Source organism: Culex quinquefasciatus, chromosome 1, assembly GCF_015732765.1.
Source record: "Culex quinquefasciatus strain JHB chromosome 1, VPISU_Cqui_1.0_pri_paternal, whole genome shotgun sequence".
NCBI classification, from domain to species: Eukaryota; Metazoa; Arthropoda; class Insecta; order Diptera; family Culicidae; genus Culex; species Culex quinquefasciatus.
In genome coordinates, this window is record NC_051861.1 from 79640231 (window position 1) to 79661776 (window position 21546).

The 21546-nt window shown below is 37.2% G+C and overlaps 1 protein-coding gene across 1 annotated transcript in view; it reads right to left on the reverse strand.

The window, feature by feature from the left end:
* Positions 1-21546, reverse strand: part of LOC6047408 (G2/mitotic-specific cyclin-B3) — a 37899-nt gene that overhangs the window by 9959 nt on the left and 6394 nt on the right. The window contains exon 2 of the mRNA XM_038255966.1: positions 9578-10091. Coding sequence (XP_038111894.1) covers positions 9578-9654 — 77 coding nt within the window. The 5' untranslated portion in view covers positions 9655-10091. The remainder of the gene's footprint in view (positions 1-9577; positions 10092-21546) is intronic.

Sequence of the window (21546 nt, forward strand, 5' to 3'; positions counted from 1 at the left end):
ATTATGGGAAGGTATAATCTGTATCAGACTTGGTTTATGCTGATACAACTTATCGCAGTCCCGGACATTAGGTGGTGTTAGCCCTCGCGCTGCTTCCAATGACCCATTTCAGAATGACAGAGCTCCTTGCGGTCCAATTCCGAGGTCATTGGGCATTGTCCGGCCCCGCCTAAACATAGAACAAGAACCTGACGGGTTCTCGACCTACACACAAAAAAATATTTCCGAATGTTACATCATTTATGATGTAACACTTTTGCACGTCATTAAACATTTAAATTTAAATGCAAATTGATGTAAATTTGCGACAAATTATACGTAAAAACATGATTTTACGTGTGATTCAACCGTTTACGTCGAATCTCAAGTTTACATGAACTGAGTTCACATGTGATTCATTTTTTCCGTGTCGAGTAAATTCACATATTTTTTTCTGTGTAGAAAAGTTTCCCAGCTGCTTCTTATGCTGATGGGATGGCCAACAACACACCTCGGCTGCAACTCTCCTTCTTCTTGTTCTTTTAGACATCGAAAACCCAAAACCAAAATTCACAAAAAAACTAAATTTATCTTCAAAACACCGTCATTTGTCTACAATTTGCAGTTCAGATAGCGCTTGCAATGAACGAAACACTGTGCCGGAATTGCCACACCAAGGTCAACCGAAAGCGCACCAACCAGGCCGCTTTGAGCACCCCCAAACGATTCTCGCTTGACGCAGACTCCGAACCATCACTGAGAACGACCAAACCAAACTAAAATGTACCCGAAATCATGTCCACGATCGCAGAAGGAATCAACCGGCTGTTTCCCAAAACTTACGGAACTGACCGACGTCAACGTGCTGCAGAATCTTCCAGTATGCGAATTATGGGTGTCTTGTCCTATCAATTGGTTTTTGGACACGGCTACCACCTCATGGAGCAAATGGTCCAGCACCGGCTGAATCCGGAAGGAGATCAACAGACATATTACAAAATAAATAAATGAAGCTTTGCCCTGTTGCCTGCCCCGAACGGCCGCGTGTTTCAATCTATTCCTGCCTGTCCTAGTCTCGTGCTCCTTTTGCCCCAAAACTTTCCTCTGGTCGCGGTTTTCGATTAATTGTTTCTCGTGCACTTTCGCAACCTTTCGAATCCTCTCCCGCTTGGCTTTGGCCTCCTCGGGCGTTTGAATAACTATAACCGGCGCGGGATTTGTTGAACATTCGCATCAACTTGACCCGTTCCTCCTCGATCTGTAAATCTAAGCATGCAAAAGGTCATGCAATATTTTTATGAGTTGAATTTAATTTAATTTGTTATTTGCTACAGGAAACCTTCCTGTACACTAAACTGTTGTTTCTTTCGCGGGATTTCTCATTTAAGGAGGTCTACACTAAATGTAAGATAATATTTAATGGGAAATTGTACAAGAACTAAAGTTTTAATAAATTTGCAGCTTATAGCTACGGTTATGTGAAACCAGCCTAAACGGAAGTGTTTTAATCCTCCAAGATCTCCGCGAGACTCAACAAATATAATATTATAAATTCAATAACCCTCCTACCCTTTTCCCACTTCCCATTCCCCAATCCCTACTTCCCCAACCCCATTTTCCCCATTTCCACTTCCCCCTTAAAAATATAAATAATTGCCAATTTACACTAAAACACCACACCCAACTTATTCGGAGCGTTTGGTACGGTATGTCCACGCATCCTTCCTCCCCTGTTGATTCTGTGAAATGTGGTCCGTTCACAGAATCTGTCTCTGCGGTTAATGCAACGCAGAAGGCCTGGCCGCTTTAATTTTTGCTATACATTTTCGGGGTAACTCGGATGTACTGCAATTATTAATATTGACAAGAAAGAACTTGGGGCGTAATCTAACCACAAGTTCTTCCAGGATGCTTTCTTCGGACTGGCTGCGCTTGTGTTCGATTAGATTAGATTACTAGAGTACTTTTTCAAAAGGTCCTATGCGCCAAAAGTAAACAAACTGAGTTATACAATGCATGACGTTCTGCATATCCGAAACTACACTATCCTCAAACCCGATTTCTTCTAAGTATTTAATTTTTAAAATTATTAGCGAAATGCAAAATAACCTATGAGCATTCTCTTAAATTTTCATACAAAATAATTTACGTCGTTTTACCTCTCAGTGTCCTATGTGCATTCAGTAAAATGATGCACATACGACAATAACAAATCGACCTATGTACAATTTTAAATATATTTCAATCATTATGCACATACGCTAATATAATAACGACGTATGTACGCATTTTATTGAATAATTAGAAAGTAATGATAGATTTTTTTATATCCATATATCTTTTTAAAAATAATGTTTGCCTAGGTTCCGGTTAACGTGTAGACGTCAGCTGTAAGAGAGTATGAAATGTTTCAATGCCTGACACAGCAAAGAGAAGAGCAAAATTTAACCAATGAGCTCTCTCTCCTGAATCTGGCGGATACGACTCCCAGCATGACATACCAAAACAACTCATAAAACAGCATAAAATATGTTTTTTGTTTTGGTTGATAGGATCCCGGACAGATCATTGTTGTGGACTGTCTGAGTTTTTAAAGAAAAGTGTCGGAGGGCGAAGGATTGTGGCAACAAAAAATACGGTAAGTACACAGAAAAAAATATGTAAATTTACACAGCACGTATTTGCTGTTTCTTATGTAAACTTACTCAATGTAATGTTGAAATATGATGTAAAGAGTAAAAAGTCATGGAAATTACTCCAATGTAAATCTAAATCTAATGTAAATCATGAATCTAATGGAAACGTTGAGCATGGAAACTCAAATCTGATGAATTTCTACCCGCGTTCGGCTTCCTGTAAATTCCTATTTAATGTAAATCATATATCCAATGTATTTCTGCCAAACGTTGACTTCAAAACTACCCGAACTAAAAATAGTTATGTTTGGTTCTCTTTCTATCGCTCTCATACTTCGCTGGCTCACTGCCTGTGCCTCGACCTGAACAAGTTGATGCTTTAGCCGCCTGATTATAAAATGCGAAGATGGCTCAGTCGGCAGCGGGTAGCAGCAGTAACACCGAACATCCTACCCGTCGTCTGTTCGATTCCAGTCCAGCGTCATTCCACTTGGCCGTCGACGAGAAAGCGTCCCCTACCCACTAGCGTGCCCAGGTCCTCAAGGAAGGTGGGGCAAAAATATTAGAGTTTTGAAAATTTCGTCGTTTATGGACACCCCCTGCCCAATTTTAGAACACATTTCCGAGGATGGTGGGGCAACTGCCCCATGTTGCCCCACCCTGGGCACGCTAGTGCCCCTACCTGTGAAACAACTTTTTAGAATCAGAATTTCCTTTTGCTGCCCGCTTCAATAATTTTAAAATAGAACATAGGCCACACCCTTTTCCTACTGCAATCCAAGTCGAGCTTCTCATTCCCATTGGCCAATCAGAATTAGTTGATTTGAAATAATGTAAATTCCAAAACTAATGTAAATTTCAAAACTAATGTAAATTTTCAAAACTAATGTAAATTTCTAATGAATCTAATGTAAATTTCCAATGGATCTAATGGAAATATACATCATTTATCATGATACCTTTTGGTACATGATAAATAATGTAAATTTACAGAAATATTTTTTTCTGTGTAGGTTTGATGCTTATTTGGCAAGGAGTATGATTTGATCCGATGTGGAATTAAAATCGAAGTTTTTAGTATATTGCTGAAGCTTCCATTTTTACACATGGACACCACTTCATGCTACGAGAACTCACTTTGACGCAGTCTCAGGGCTTAATCGATGACCGGTAAGCTGTCATCGAGACAAGGAGGTTCTCCGATAGTGGAAATATCACATTTGTACAATGAACCGCTACATATGTGATTTTTCCCTATCTTAATGTGGGTGTCAGGTTAGGATACAGGTTTTTAAAAAATCAGTTTTTGTAGAATTTAGGATTTTAACTATAAATATCAACTGTTTATACACAGAAAAAAATATTTCTGTAAATTTACATTATTTATCATGTACCAAAAGGTATCATGATAAATGATGTATATTTACATTAGGTTCATTGGAAATTTACATAAGATTCATTGGAAATTTACATTAGTTTTGAAAATTTACATTAGTTTTGGAATTTACATTAGTTTTGAAATTTACATTAGTTCAAATCAACTAATTCTGATTGGCCAATGGGAATGAGAAGCTCGACTTGGATTGCAGTAGGAAAAGGGTGTGGCCTATGTTCTATTTTAAAATGAATGAAGCGGGCAGCAAAAGGAAATTCGGATTTTAAAAAGTTGTTTCACAGGTAGGGGACGCTTTCTCGTCGACGGCCAAGTGGGATAACGCTGGACTGGGATCGAACGGACGACGGGTAGGATGTTCGGTGTTACTGCTGCTACCCGCTGCCGACTGAGCCATCTTCGCATTTTATAAACGAGCGGCTAAAGCATCAACTTGTTCAGGGCGAGGCTCAGGCAGTGGGCCAGCGAAGTATGAGAGCGATAGAAAGAGAACCAAATATAGGTAACTATTTTTAGTTCGGGTAGTTTTGAAGTCAACGTTTGGCAGAAATACATTGGATATATGATTTACATTAAATAGGAATTTACAGGAAGCCGAACACGGGTAGAAATTCATCAGATTTGAGTTTCCATGCTCAACGTTTCCATTAGATTCATGATTTACATTAGATTTAGAATTACATTGGAGTAATTTCCATGACTTTTTACTCTTTACATCATATTTCAACATTACATTGAGTGAGTTTACATAAGAAACAGTAATTACGTGCTGTGTAAATTTACATATTTTTTTCTGTGTATGATACTCATTATGACAAAGCCCAGGGGTCTTCAAATATGTTTTGATAATAGATGAAAATGTGTTTTTTAATGCCCTGATAACAGTTTTTTAATAAAATTAAGTGTGTGCTCACACCAACCTCTGACTTTTTTTTTATCGATTTACATGTATGTAACAAAGGCTCTGCAGAAGCGCTCCGATCACGACGTGTTGTTCCTGACTACGCAGGGTATCGTCCAGCTGGAGCAGCGTCACCGTAACGGAATACGCGGTCGCATGGCGGCCGTGCACGATCTGTCAGTACTACGCCGTGGTTTTTCAGTTCCAGCATGGACACTACGACAAGTGCGTCGCGGCTTCGTCGTCGTGATGATCTTTTCTCACAGCCAGCCATAAACGAACTGGTTTTACGGAGGAATTGGCTGCTAATCTGAGCGAACTTACCTCGCTGAAGAATCGCTTGTGACTCTTCGCGCTTGACAGGTCCTAATAGCTGCTCATCAGCCAGCTTAAGAACTACGTCACAACCAGATAAAGTCCATCTGTCTGTCTAAGAGCACGAAAACCTGCAGTGGTTGATCTTTTCGGATGTTTCCATCTTGGATATTCCGCACGACTACCTTTCGACCTTTCTACGACTACTCGTTTCTACCTTTCTTATCGTGCAGTCTGCAATGCAATGCTGGATTACGTCCATTGGGCGTACTCGTCCTATGATATGACCTGCCTGCAGCATCTGGAGCTGTCCGGCAAAGTCCCGCTGATGAACTGCCAACAGCACGTTACGAGTGTTTTTCTTCTGTGCCTCTGTTTTTTTGTGACCCGATGTTTTCCGTTTTTCCAGACTCCTCCCAAACGGTATCAAGTCGGCAACCTAACCGACTCGTTCATGTACCTGGCAGTTTAGCGGCGTTCGATTCATACGAGCACTTTACCCAGTACTCCGATGAGATCCTGGACTTGCTCGGGGACATGACTTCGAGGCGCGCGATTCGGACCGCCGCATAAGCATCTCGATCAACGCAATTGATTCCAGTTTTGTGCGACTTGCGCTCTTCAAGTCCCAAGCTGACCTCACCCTCGGCCAAGCAACAGCCGTAGAACCCGTTCGGAGATCCAACCCTGAGATCGGAATAATTCTTTGGCGAAGAGCAAGGTTCTCAGGGCCGCTCCTGAATCAACATCTTGCATCCTTCGTTAGGCCGTAGGCGTCATCCATAAAGTACGTCACGCTCTAAGGGGGTGGAGAGTTGTCGCAAGTGTGACAAGGAGAGGGGGTACGTGAGACTGTGACGTGATAATCGGACATGGTAATAATCCGTGACGTGGTAATCACTTTGGCATAAAAGTTGTGCACATGCAGTGCTGCTGGGGGCTATCGGAACACTTGTTTATAAGTGTTAAATAATATGTTTACACTACTTGGGCCAAAAACTTTCAAAACGAAAGATTAAAAATGTATTATGTGCGCTCACAGCTCGATAGGCGGATAAGACAATTTACCATGTCAATTATCCTATGCGCCAAAGTAAACAATATTGATTGTTTACATTGGCGCATTGGTTAATTTGGCATCGTAAATTATCCTACCCGCCACCCATCTGACAGAATGCTCATTGGTAAATAACGGCTTCTCTCTCCTCTCACGCGCTGGAGGCATTGAAATATTTCATGCTCTTCATCAGCTGATGCCTACACGTTGCGAGAGGGTTGGAAATACATTATTATTACAAAAATTTAGTTTTTGTTTAAATCGAGATTTAAATTTTATTTGATAAAGTTTTATGTGCAATGCCACATGAATATAGTCCAATGCCAATGTCTTATGTGCAAAAATCAGGGTGACCACTCAAATCCCATTTTCAAATTCCCGACTTTTTCCAGACTTTTCCAGAATGCTAAAATAATACGCATTTCTTATCTAAAGAATGATTTCAAACAAAAAACTTTCTATAAGAAAAGTCAATATTAACCACCGAAAAAAAAAAATAAAATGAATTTAAAAATAATCCAAATATAGGCATTTTTTGTTAATACAGAAACTAAATAACAATTGAAAAAAACTTCACAAACTTCATTATTACGATTCAGAGTAGAAACACGTACAATTAGTCTTTGAAAAAAATATCGAAAGTTCAACAATACTTATAACATTCATGTTATTTTTTAAATTGGCAAAAGTATAGTTTTTGATACATCGTTTCAACTGGAAATGACAAAAAGTTAAAAATAACTGAACTTAAAATTTCGTTTTTTTTTTTTTTTTTTTTTTTTTGGGAGGGTGGTCCAGCCGCACATCGTTGATGTTGAAACCTCTAAACTGGGCCCTCGTCCTGTCACGTCCGTCAATAGTCTTGTCGTACATTACAACTAGAATCAGATCTGCCAATGAATTAGTACACTTCGACCAAATAAACAATGTCGCTGTATGGATCTGACTCTAGAATAAATGAACAGTTGTGTGTTATTCATAAGTCAGAAATGTTCAATTATTCATATAAGTCCAAATATTCATTTGCTAACTACTTTGGATTAAAAATCTAAACTTTAATCTAAAATCCTCTAAACTTGATGTTCAAACCTAAACATTCCGTTAACTGTTGTAGTACTACTTCTATCAAAAACAATAAAAAAAAAATGAACTGATATACAAATAGGGTAGAATCGCGATTTGAAAAAGAAAAGACCATTTACGTCAAATGATCCGTAGTTCCTCGATTCGCAACAATGGTCGATACAACCATAATCCGAAAACCGTTAGTTCAACAGATCAACGAATGTTGTCCGATATCATTACATTATTGATTGATCGAGACTCTATGGACAATTTGACATAAAAGAATGCCTAGTATTCTATATCAATCAAAGTTTATTGACAGCATTACTCTTACTTAACAATTGCAACTAACTTTAACATCAAATAGATTTGGAAAGGATACGGGTTTATTTTAAATGCTAATGCTAAGCAACAAATCAATTGTACTATCCTGAAGTCCCAACCTATATCCCACATTGTGATAGTGAAAAAGTCACAGAAGCAGCGGTGTCTTGTGCAATTGTGATATTTTCACTATCGGAGAACTACCTAGTTCACGAAGACAGCTTATCGGTCAACGCTTAAGCCCTGGGGCTGCGACAAAGCGAGTTCTCGTAGCATGAAGTGGTGTCCATAGTGCTTATAAAAAATAATGTATACCCAAATTTTAACTAATGCACTAGGATCAAATCATGCCCCTTGACTTTACAAGGCCCAGGGAATAACTGAACTTAAAATTTCGTTCCTATTTTTTTAAAACTTCATCATCATTTTAAATCAAAGAATGATTAAAACATAATTGCAGAAATTATTCATTCAAAGGATTTAGAAAGATGTCAAGAAATTCAAAAAAAAAAAAAAATGCCTGGTTCTCTTTTTAAATTTTGTAATTTTTGATATTGATTTTTTAAATCAATGTTAATTTATCTAGTGGTCAGTATTTAACTGTTTTTTTTTTTCAATGAACATTCAGTTAGATATGATTTTATGTTTACCACTTATTTTAAGCAAAATGTTTGAAGGGACAATTTCTTTAAACAGTTTTGCAATAACTCTAAATTTTTTGGATTATTTTTTTTTGCAATTTCAAAATTTTCTTGATGTTTTCAAAACGTAAAAAAGTTTTTAAATTTTGGATTTTATTCGATATTTAAGTTTTCCGAAAACTGAAAATCAAGCTTTATGTATAGTAGTAATTTAACCATACTCACAAAAAAAGTTTAACGGCAACATTAAAAAAAACATATTTTAATTACTTAAAGAATTTAGTTAAACAATTAAAAATATTTTCCAAAAAACCATTGCCAAACTCAAGTTGGAATCTGTTTTCAAATATTCAATCTATGTGACAAAATGAAATAGAATCATAACTCTAAGCTGGCCATTAGGCTCTATTTTTATAATAGTTTTTCATTTACTTTACCTCTTGTATGATAAACAAAAATTTATAGAAATCATATGATTCATGAAAAATATTATGAAGATCTGTGTCAAAGACTCCAATATTAATTAAGATTATGAATGTCTTAAACAGCTTTTCCATACTCAAATATATTGAAATAGTGAAAAGAACCTTAAATTTAAAGTAAGATATTTAAGCAGAATTGAGTGAATTCAATTTAAGAATTGTACAATATATTACAAAATTATTCAAGTGTTCAAAAATTAATTTTCAATCAAGCATGCTTATAATTCCCGACTTTTCCCGACTTTTTGACAAAAAATCATAAATTCCCGACTTTTTCCCGATTTTTGGCGGATTTTGGCGAATTCCCGACTTTTTCCCGACTTTCCCGATTTCCCGACTTGAGTGGCCACCCTGAAAAATTGTTCTATGAAACGTGTCCTATGTGCACTCACAGGTTGTATGAACCAAATTGCGTCAGAACTAAGCGTAATCTTGTCTTTTATATAATCCCGAGATGTACACTTGAAAAGCATTACTCTAGACCCATTTGGGCGTTTTCAGAATCGAAAAATACCCAAACGTGTTTGAATGGGATTTAAAAATGTGCACCAAAACTTTATCATCAAATTTCTCAGATTGAGGTTTTTGCACATAGGACCTTTTGAAAAAGTACTCTAGATTAGATTAAATTTGAATGACTTTGGGTGTTGGAAATTTCTCCCAGAACATTTCATTTCCCTATGAAGGTCCCTACTTGGAAACAGTTTACAACGAAGTTTTGGTAAAATCGTGTTGATAGGCCATTAAAGCTTGATAATTCACAAAACTTTTCAACGACACTCACCTTGTGGAGATGGTTTTTCTGATCAGTGGCAGCAGCGCCGCCGTAGTTCCGTTCTGCTTCGCCGGGGCCATTTTCATTCCCCGGAGCTGCTCTCGTTCGAAGGCGAGAGGTCCTTTCTGACAAACAAACACACCGCGACACGCTTCACCAAACAACTGTCAGTTGGCTTCGAAACCGGGTTTCCGCAACTGTCACTTAGATTCAGCTTGGCTTTTTTCTCTATTCACAACACGCGCACTCGGCTTGTTTTACTTGCTAAGAGGAACTTTGATGGTGTAAAACTTTTTTCTTTTTTTTTTTTGGCGAATTGTTACTTTTGATAAAACACTAGCTAGCTTCTATATTGAACTGCTTTCGACTAGCCAAACACATTTCGCTTTTCTTCCTTTTGCCTTTGTTGACAACTTGGATTTTTTTTTGCAGATTTTCCTCCAAGGCCACTTTGATCGATCAGCAACTCACCGCACGCTCAGTTTATAAATTTTACTAATATTAGCACCAGTGCACAGATTTCCTGAAACAATAGAGAAAAACGACGGTTAAATATTATGTTTTACTGCTTTTTTGAAGGTAAATTTTGGGGAAAATCGCACCATAAAAAAACAACACTCACACAATAACAACAAAATAAAACAATGCCAAAACAACAGCAACAAACAATAACGACTTAACAATAGCAAATCTGTGTTATTAAAGAAGGCGATTCATTGCCAGGGCCTAACGGATCCAAACGGCCATCCGTCCACGAGGGATGCTCGACAACTGTCGAGGCACGCCGGGCAAAGAAGGGTGCGCGCGCGCGTACTTTTTTTTTCTCTTGTTCCCTCCTTCCTTAAACCCGTACGTAAGGGGACAGATGTCGTCCTTACAAATACAGACGCGTGCGCCACAAGCTGGTACTAGTGAAGCCTGGGCAGTCTCAAGGATCAAGCAACAACAACGCCAGCGACACGAAAACAGGATCGATCCCCAGCGAGACAAAATAGCTGGGCTGAAGAAAAGAAGTTTCCCAAAAGAAACAAAGCACCACAGCCGAAGGGGTAGGGTAAGCGGTGGATTATTGGGTCATCCAGAAATGGCATGCAATGTGAAGCGAAGAAATATGTCCGATCCAAAACCTATCAGTAAGGAAAGATGCGTGGACATACCGTACTAGCTTGTTTTATTGCGCGTATTCCCGAAAAAGACACGCGGCTAACCAGACTCGGAACGACGCGCCGCACTTTCGGCAAATGCGCGCTGTCAAATCCCATACTGAACGTTTTGGTTTTTGTTGATCTTCTTCTTCGAATCACCTAGCATTGTTGGCAGATATGTTTTCAATTGCACCAAAAGTGCAGAAAATCGCTGGCAAACATGTCTACGGCACATTCTCAAATGCCACGCGGCGTGTACCTTTGAAAGAAACGGACAATACCCGTAAAAAATCAAATTTTTGTACACGGATCGTCACAAAATCCTAGAACTGACCTTCCCTACGTCATTTGTAGATGGCACCTTTTTATGAAAGTAATTTTAGTTTGGTTTTTGTCTAGTAATTAAATAGTAATGAAGAAATTGGACAATATTTTGATTGAATTATCTTCAAAAGACACACAAATGTATCTTTACCCTACATAACCAAAAAAAAAAATCAATCCAAAAATTCTTCCCAATACATAACACATACCAGCATCAACACAATGTGTATTGTTGCATTCAGTCGGTAAAGTTCTACCTAAACCGCCCTTAAAGATCAAATATCCTTCCTCTGCACACGTGTGTATTTGTGTGTACTTGTAGCAGCAGCAGTAGTGATTTCGCGTTGCATGCACGGACTTGTTTGCTTGTTGCGCGCCAAGATCCTCAGAAGGAGGGGGCCTGGTCGACCAAAAAAAATCCATGAAAAGAAAAAAAAGGTCATTGCCAAAAGAGAATTGTGCGAAGACGAAATCGAAACCAGATGATGTGGCGTCAAATTGTGTGTTGTTGTTGTTGTAGAGTACCCAGCTATGAAGAAGACACATTTTTGTTGTTGTCATTGGGTGACTTATGTTTAGATTCTTTTAGAGTTGAATTACATCAACTTTGGAAAAGATACATACATCGTTGAGATTCAACGAATCATCTCTGCACGGAGAGACTGTGCCCAGAAATTTTAACAATTAAAATTGTTGATTTTACTTTCGTAAATTTTAACAAAAACGTACTTGTTACTGCCAATATTCCGTTAAAATAACTAAAATTCAGTATTTATTTAATAACCTGTTTGTTGAAAATGCTAGAGGCAAAAAGCTAACAGATTTCCCGGACTCGAATGAACGTGCTCGACTGTTAGCTTTTGTTTTAGGAAAATCAAAAATTTTGTTGGTTGAATATAATTTACATTTGGTTGAATATTTAGAAGATAAACTTGGGTTTGTTTACATCTGTCATTTGAAGTCAGGATTCGAACGAGAGCGGTCGGTTTGTTGAGTTTGTGTTGTTAATTGTGAAGTAAGAGGATGTGAAAGGTGAAAATTACACTATTTGGCTAAGTTGAAGTGGCAAATCGAAGTGCACACTGCTGCAACTGTGAAGGTGGAATTGGTGAGTAAGTTTGTTGATGATTTCTTTGCAGGTGATAAACTATGAAGAGCAAAACGAGGACATTCTCAATGGGGACCTCTGATGCGAGGGGACTTTATGATAATGTTTGGAGGAAAGAGAGGGGCAGTGGAAGGAAGAGGCGGGCCAACTCTTGCACGACAATACTTGCACGGGCAAATTTAACAAAATGTTGGTTAATCTAAGTAAGTATGGGTTTAATTTTACACAACAATTTATCTATTGTGTTTTTAATTAGAAAACTGAATCACCAGGAACCTTCGTGCTTACGATGGATATTTCAGAATCATCAACCATAAAATACATGGAAATGCGTACACATTATATCAAAATAAAAATTCGATGGTGGGAAATGTCTAAAAAAATAAAATATATATAAGATATAAAAAAGAAGATATTAATATTTTAAAAATGCTGTTGAAAAAGACTGCTCAATAAACTGGTAAGTAAAACTCAAAATATTGTTTTCAGGAATCGGAGTACGTTAAATAAATTGAATCAAATGCAATGAAAGTATGTTGCCAAAAGTAGTTGTTAAATTAGTGCAAACTGGGTAAGTAGCATTATTGATATTTCTTGTTTATAATTACATTTATTTACGTTCCTTTTATCAGTTTAGAGCCGGAATTAATTTTTTTTATTAGAATAATAATAAATTTCATATGTCTATTTGCAGCAAAAGGTTCGCCTTGGTGTAAATTCTGTGTCCAACCTCAAGAAAAATAACTAAACATGAGACCGTTGTAGATGATGACGACTTATCGGATGATTTCTCAGTGATGGTAAGTGAATACAACACTTAATTGTATACAACATAATAAAAATATAAGCTTAAAACTTGGTGAAATTTTTGCTCGGTTTCTACTTTTAAGGAATTTACGAGAAATTAAACATATTTTTTTGAACATGTTTAACAAAATTTGTAAAATGCTTTTTTTATTATAATTTTTTTAAAACATTAATCAAACATAACATGTTTTATAATAACAATTAAAAAAAATACAAATAAGTACAAGTACAACAAGTTAATTTGTGAGGCATTATTACAAAATTTACTGCAAATTAAATAAAAATATTGCTAACTACAGCTAATTACTGACTACATGTACGAATATTTTTCTGTATTCAAGTAAGACATTAGTTAAAAATATAGCTAGAAATTCGGCCCAGCCTGTATCGTTAAATAATTAAAGAAAATATATATAGACACTAACATAAATTATGTTTAATTAAGAAATGTTTTGTTATAAACCACTAATAATTTGCTGCATGCAAAAATATTTCAGTTGATACAACGAAAAAAAGTTAAAAATAGTTGAAAAATATTGTCCAGCCTGTTTTTTACAGAATATTTAACAATTATTCAGCTGAAAACAAAAAAATAGTTAATTTTCTGAAAAATATTCTAGCAGTCGACTGCTAGAATTTTTTTGGTCATTTAACCAACAAAAATGGCAATTCTAACTATTTTTTTGTTACTTTTACCTACTGGTGGTCAGCAATTTCGGGTTAACAAAATCAACAATCGATTGTTGAAAAAAAGCTGTGTAAAAAATTAGCCCATACTTTTAGTTAAATTAACCAAGAATTTCTTAGATTTGCCCTGGCCGGTCTCTCCGTGTGCGATACACTTTACGCAGTAGGTCTGGCCGCTTTAACGCTTGTGATGTTTCAATGCATTCTAATGCAATGAAGCCCTACAAATGTTAATAAATGACAAGAAGAAGGCTAGGCGTAATCTAAATTAAGGCTTTCTCCAGGCTCTCTTCGAAAGATTGGCTGATCTTGGGATTGATTAGATTAGATTAGAAATACATCATTTAAAGTGAACGTATTACTAGTATTACTAGCTGTGCCGATCGGTTGGCAAAATTGTTTGGAGACTTGTATGGACGAAAAAATAATGCAAAATATCTTCATTGGTGATAGAAAAAGTAGAAACAAAGTTTCATAAAAAATCAGGTATTCTTCTAAGGGAATTGCTCTATATGAAAAACTGTCAAAAAAGGTAGGAATAAACCATCGATTCAGAATGTCACCAGTTCTTGTTTTTGCCCAAATAGCCCCAAGGGCAAGGTTCTTCTATAAGAAATTCACTGCCGCTCTAATCTAGTCCGTCCCATATGTAAAAACAGCAAGCTGAGCAATTCTCTCGGATTTCGGTCATTCGATTTTCTTTGTATTTTTTAATCCGGCTGAAACTTTTTTGGTGCCTTCGGTATGCCCAAAGAAGCCATTTTGCATCATTAGTTTGTCCATATAATTCCATACAAATTTGGTCATCGTTGATCGGAAGGCACGGCGTCGGGTAAATTGTGTATAATGTTTTGAATAAGGTTTTATTTTTAATGGTGAAAAGGCCATTTCTATATAATGATCGAAAGACGCACTGACATTTTGGATTAATTAATAGTGGAGTGAAATAATTGTGTGTGAGTGACTTTGTGTGTTAACCAAAAAGACCTTCCCATAGCATCGTTGCTCGGAAGGCTCGCCGACGGGTCTGTTATGAAAGTCCTCCCCATAGCATCGTAGCTCGGGAGGCATCGAAAAGCCAATACCTTATCCTACTAACCCAAAAAAATAATAATCACGTGATGCTTGAAGGAGATGCTGTGGATTCAACGGTCTCAAGCGGTATCAACAAGTATATAGCGAAAAACTATGTGCTTGATGAGTCTGCAACTACTAGCTGTGCCGATCGGTTGGCAAAATTGTTTGGAGACTTGTATGGACGAAAAAATAATGCAAAATATCTTCATTGGTGATAGAAAAAGTAGAAACAAAGTAAAAACTAACATTCCTCCCTTTCGTTGAACTGCAGGCTTCTTGGGAGGGCGCCGGTATTGACTAATAAAGTAGGGAACTTCAGAGGTTAAACAGTGAACGGATGGTTGGCTCCCACTGATCATTTTTGATTCATTGTTTAACTTCAGCTGATCTGTCAATAACGGAGTAGCAGCTCATTGGCAGTCAACCATTTGGCAGCTGTCCATACAAAAATGATTTATGAAAATTCAAAAATCTGTATCTTTTGAAGGATTTTTTTGATCGATTTACTGTAATCGGCAAAGTTGTAGATATGGATATGGACTACACTGAAAAAAAAATTATAAGCGGTAAAAAAATTGGTGATTTTTAATTTATTTTTTTGTCACTAAAACTTGATTTGCAAAAAACACTATTTTTATTTTTTTTTATATGGGGGGGACATAAAATGCCAACTTTTCAGAAATTTTCAGGTTGTGCAAAAAATCTTTGACCGAGTTATGAATTTTTGAATCAATACTGATTTAAAAAAAAATCGAAATATTGGTCGCAAAAATTTTTCAACTTTATTTTTCGATGTAAAATCAAGTTTGCAATCAAAAAGTGCTCTAGTGAAATTTTCAAAAAGTGCACCATTTTCAAGTTAATTCCATTTTTAGGTGACTTTTTTTGAAAATAGTCGCAGTTTTTAATTTTTTCTCTATATTTTGCGATTTTGAACTTTGTTAATACGACCCTTAGTTGCTGAGATATTGCCTGGCAAGACTAACATTTCAAAAGGGCGTAATATTTAATGTTTGGCTTTTTTGAAATGTTAGTCTTGATTTGAAAATTTGGAAAATATTTTTTTCGAAAAGATTAGAAAATTTCACGAATGTTTCATATTTTAACATTGTAAATCGGACCATTCGTTGCTGAGATATCGACGTTAGAAAATGGTGGAAAAGGTTTGGGTGAGACTTAGAAAACATCAATTTTCCTGCTTTTTAAGCCTTTGCATGGCAATATCTCAGCAACTATGGGTCGTATCAACAAAGTTCCAAGATGCAAAATATAGAGAATTTTCTCAGCTTTTCAAAAATATTTTTTCAGAGGTGAGACTATTTTTAAAAAAGTTAGCTAAAAATGGCTATAATTTGAAAACGGTGCACTTTATGAAAATTTCACGAAAGTACTTTTTGATTTCAAATTTGATTTTACATCGAAAAATGAAGTTGAAAAATTTTTGCAACCAATATTTTGATTTTTTTTTAATCAGTATTGATTCAAAAAAAATAAAAAAAATTTGTCCCCTAAAACATATCAAAAAATAAAAATAGTGTTTTTTGCAAATCAAGTTTTAATAAAAAAAATTAAATTAAAAATCACCAATTTTTTTTACCATGTATCATTTTTTTTCAGTGTAGTCCTTATCCATACCTACAACTTTGCCGAAGACACCAAATCGATCGAAAAATTCCTTCAAAGGTACAGATTTTTGAATTTTCATAAATCATTTTTGTATGGGCAGCTGCCAAATTTGTTTGGATGTTTATATGGACAAACTAATGATGCAAAATGGCTTCTTTGGGCATACAAAAAAGTTTCAGCCGGATTAAAAATACAAAAATTAAAATTAAAAAAAAAAAAGATCGATTTCGCAGAGAACTGCTCAGCTGTGATAAACTGCCGTTCTACGCATAATTGTCCCATGTCATTTTTGGACGATTTTAGCTTTATGACATTTTTAAGTCTAGTTTGATGTGCACTTTAAGAAAAACACATAAAATCTGGTAGTTTGTTCGGAAACTCATAAAAAACAACACCAAGTCTGTTTGTCCCATCGTTAAACTTCTACGCATAATTGTCCCACCAAGTATTTTCTTACACGGAATCATTAGTTTTACTAAGAATTAGGGGAAATATACCCATTTTAATCACACTAAGCCGTTCGACCAATTCTCATCACTTTTGCCGTTTCCGCTATTAAATCAAAATTTTCAGATGAATCAACAATGATGAGTTGCTTGCTCACTTTTATTTGAGCTATTTATTACTTTTGAACAGTCAAAAACACTTTATTTAAGCTGTAATTCATGATCAAAGTGCTGATAGGCCGATAATAGAAATAGGCTGAGAAAGGGTATAGTTCCCCTATGTCTTGTTTACCTGTTGTTTATCAAGAGAATCACAAATAAGGGTGATAAACTGATAACTGGGGCAATTAGGGACACATAGTGCGAATAGGAACCCACGGGACAATTATGCGTAGAAACACAGAATTCGGTCGAAAAATTTCAATAGCGTTTTTCTCAGTTGCACTTTTTTGAACATGGGACAATTATGCGTAGAACGGCAGTAAACGCAAGACAAATTTGTCCCGCCCAAGGTACTGCGTGTTGGAATTCTTTAGATCTCTGTATGGAAACTGTGTCCGGGTCTAGAAGTTCGATGATTAGGCAACCCTGTCTCAAGTCATGTCTTTTTTAAGGGACATTTTTGTGCTCTTTTGAAGCCGGATTTCACTTATCTATATAAAAACTGTGTCCAGATCCATTATACGGACTGTCGTTGACTAGGTAATCAAGAGACCTTTCAAACAAGTGTAAAAGTTCGAATATCTGGCAACCCTATCTCAAGTTATTACCACTTAAGTGATATCGATGCATGTTTTTGAAATATGTATAATAAAAGTAAAAGGATATAAGGAACCCTCCGATAAATTTACCCGAAAATCGATAATGAAAATAATTTGAAATCTATACAAGAGAAAATTCTGATATGTGTTACATATTGTGTTAACTGTATACACACAAATTTACATAAAACAGTGCCCATGTGTGTGCCCTCCATTCCCGGATTCATCATCGTATAGAGTCCTTTCTTGACAAGCCCGAATTTTGACTTTTTTGTTTGCTGCCCTCCTATCCCCGTAAGGATAGGGGCTCTTTCTCGCCGAATGGGAAGCCAGGATTTCTGGTTTCTCATCGAAATCTCTAAGGGAGGACGACGATTTCAAGGAATAAATTTTCTACCTTCAGACAGCGCGAACTAATTATGCTCTAGTTAAATAGCCATTGTACTTGCATACCAATTGTGCCTTCCACGAGGAGAGTTATGTAGTCTTGCGATGGTATTTTATTGGGAAAATGACACCCGTTCGTACGTCGACGTCGTCGGTGATGGAAGGCTAGGCCAAACCAGGAAGCCAAGAATTTCGCTAATTTCGCGGTGGTGCAATCCCCACCAAGTGCGAAACTGGTTCCAGCGTCTGGGAATTCTTGGAGAAGTTGGTTTCATTCGCGATGCTCATGTTATTCTTTTTGTTGTTGTTCTACGAAGGGCCCTCCATGAAACTGTCCCAATCGTTGACGAAGGTTAAGGTGTCACCGGTGCCCGTTGACGTGCATTATTTAATATCGTCCAAAAATCAGGATCTTCAGGTTGGCACTCACACGACTTTACCGAGGAAGGTAAACTGCCAATAATTACCATGACTTGTTTGTTTCCCGCAGAAGCAGAAGCAGCTGATGGTACCTTCTACCCATAAGAAACCTATAGATTCCCAAAAAGGGGCAATTCGGATCTAAGCGCCAAAATACGCACCCCTGAACTGGGCACAACTACAGAAGAAGATCCTCAGGTAACAACACACAGACTTCAACTGATCCCCCAAAGGGAAAAGACGATTGAAAGCTGTGAAAAAAGCAGAAAATCTACCTGCCTCAAGGATTCCCTCCTTCTGTGGTTGGCAGCCAAACATCTTCGGAAGAATCTTGCCGGCATCAATCAGTGTATTGGTTCAGGACTCGGCGCAGATATCTGCTGCAGCTGTCCCGAAGGGTCTTCCCGAGAGGAATTGTTGCAGTCGAAGGGGACAACGTTATTTATTAGCGCTTTTTCAATGAGAGCCAAACGAATCGATAAGTGAGCGTAATTTAAGGTGACATTTATAGAGTAGTGCACTTCCGGGAGTACATAAATTCGAAAGCATGGTAAGACGCTTGCACGGTTGCGCAATCATTTAAAGAAATGCCACAGCAATCATTTTTGAAAACACCAGTGCAACCAGCGTGCTCTGACAAGCGAGGCAAAATTGTCAACAAGTCGTTTCTCAATACTTGAGGATTATACGTAAAAGTTAGGCAATTTCCCAAATCAAACTCAAGACTCTATCGCTGGTACAAGAGTTGTTTACAGTTTCCAAAATCCGTACTCTCTGCACTCTCACTTATGAAAGAGACATGGCGCTTACCTTAGTATATAGCCGTTTGGAACTTGGTGAAACATTTTTCTTTTTTATAGAAGTACAAATGGTATCCGATTTATGTAACCACTGATTTTTAACTCAAATTGGTAGCAAAAATATCGGTAGCTTTAGAAGATTGCTCGGGTTAGTTTTCAAAACGTCCTTAGAGCCAAAGCCCTCAAGTGGAGGAAAACGATGAACAAGTTTTTGACCATTATTTTAATTCTTATTAATATGTAAGAGGGTTTCAAAGGCATATTTTTAGTCAAAATGATTGCTTTGACTATAAGCCATATCAAGTTAATGAAAAAAAATAGCAATTTATGTGTGTTTTAGCCTTGTTTTATAACACCAGGTTGATTCGACCTTTTACATGAGCAAATTGTTTCATACGTCCCTGTACTTGGGACTTTTTTTGAGTAAGAATGACAATACGACCATTGGCAAAATTTATTTGTTTTGTGATTAAAACACATTTAAATCAAACATTCTTATTTTAAACATCGTTTCAACACCCCCCGCAAAAGAGCAGTCGATGTTTTGTGTTGATTGGGAGAAAACATCGCAGAGGAGAAAAGTCCAACTGACAGATTTTATTCTCTCTCTCTCGCGTTGGTTCATACGCCAGCTGAGAGCACGAACAAAACGACGAATTAACCACTGATTTGTTTATCTTTTCTTCAGTGGTCCTTGAGACCTTGGAGAACTCGGGTTCCTGGAGTTTTCAGAGGGCGTTTATGCCTGATAAGATGAATGCGGTCATTATCGCTCGTTCCTGCACAAATTCTGCATCTTGATTTTGTGTTGATTCAGGCTGCCACACAAAATGATGATTGTGGGGGAAGCTAGCCGCCTCTGCCGGAATAAACGACTGAAACTTCGTTTTGCTGGCTGGCAATTTGGAAAATATTCTTCGCGCATCATTTAGGTCATATAATCAGCGCAATGTATTAAACGGGATAACAAATATTCATCTTTTTTCGTAAAACTCATGTGCCCATAATAATCAAGCAATTATTATGGAGCTTACGTCCTTTTCCTTTGAGCGTAAGTACATTTTTGAAATTACCAGTACTTACGACCTTGCATCACCAAGGACGTATGTGACTTCTCCGTATGAAAAGCACATTCGACCTTTTATATGCGGGCGATATTTTTGTTCAAATTATTTTTTTTTGAAATTCTGCTCGAGTAGATCGTTAGTAGTGCGTTAGAAGAGTGCAATCGTGCCAAAAACTAAATTTTGAACAACTGGCGCTTACGACCTTTTGAAAACTAACCCGAGATTGGTAGTTTGACAGTTAAGAGGGAGTTTTCATAAACCACGTGGATAAATAAAGAGGGAGGGCTTTCGGACAGGGTTGCCAGATATGTTTTTCCTGTATCTTATCCCGATATCTTAGGATAGTGTGGCCAGTATTTCGTCAATGTTTTGTTTAGAAATTTTCATTCTTCTGGGGCAAACAGTTGCCATGTTTTCAACTAATATCCTCTTCTCGTTGCGTCAAAATTAGTATGCAGTATTTTTTCATACTCTAGATTATGTATTGACGGGGTCGGAGTAGAGACCCTAAATAGGGAGACTGCTCAGACTTTGCTGAATCGATCTGCCAACACTGCCAAGTTTTGCAGGGCTCGTTTGACGTCAAACTCGTGTCTGTTTGGGTACGTCACATTCACTTAGACCAGTCTCCCTGTTTGAGGTCCCTAGGTCGGAGCCGATGAAGTATTGATAAGCGTGGTTGCACCTCACCTCACTAGGCCTGTGTTCAATCACGGGATTGAAACTCGTCTGAAAAACCCAAGGGAATGATGGAAAGAGAGGAATCACAAATGCGTATAAATAATTTCAAGATTGTTCAGGTGTAAACCGAAAACGCGATCAAAAATTAAAGTGGAAGAATAAGGCTTTTAACTGCTTATTTAGTTGTCGGTGTACAGGCCGCCACACGGTTTAATCATTTTCTGACGCACATTCAATTTTGCAGTCCAAAACCAGTCATTGAATAGAAAAAATAAAATTCTTTTTCAGATTTTTTTTTCTTGATTTGTGTGCACCTACGTCGAAGACCAAGATTGTTTACTTTTTGCTCTTTGCAGTCTTGGTCTGACAGATTTGGTCTGACAGCTTTATCATGGATTTTGGTCTGGTCTAGGCGAGGGATAGGACACAGCACCTTCCTGGAAAAACCTGTATTATTTTCTCAATCAAAACGGTGGCGCCGCGTGGTGGTAGCTGCCCTGTTTATTACACTGTGAAATTATCCATGGCTAATCCAAGGAACCAAAAGGTGACAACAAAAATGTCCGCCCAAAAGGGGTGCTGCAAAAAAACTTTTTATTTTAAAAAAAAATCCCTAACAAATCAGCAACGAATTATAAGTTT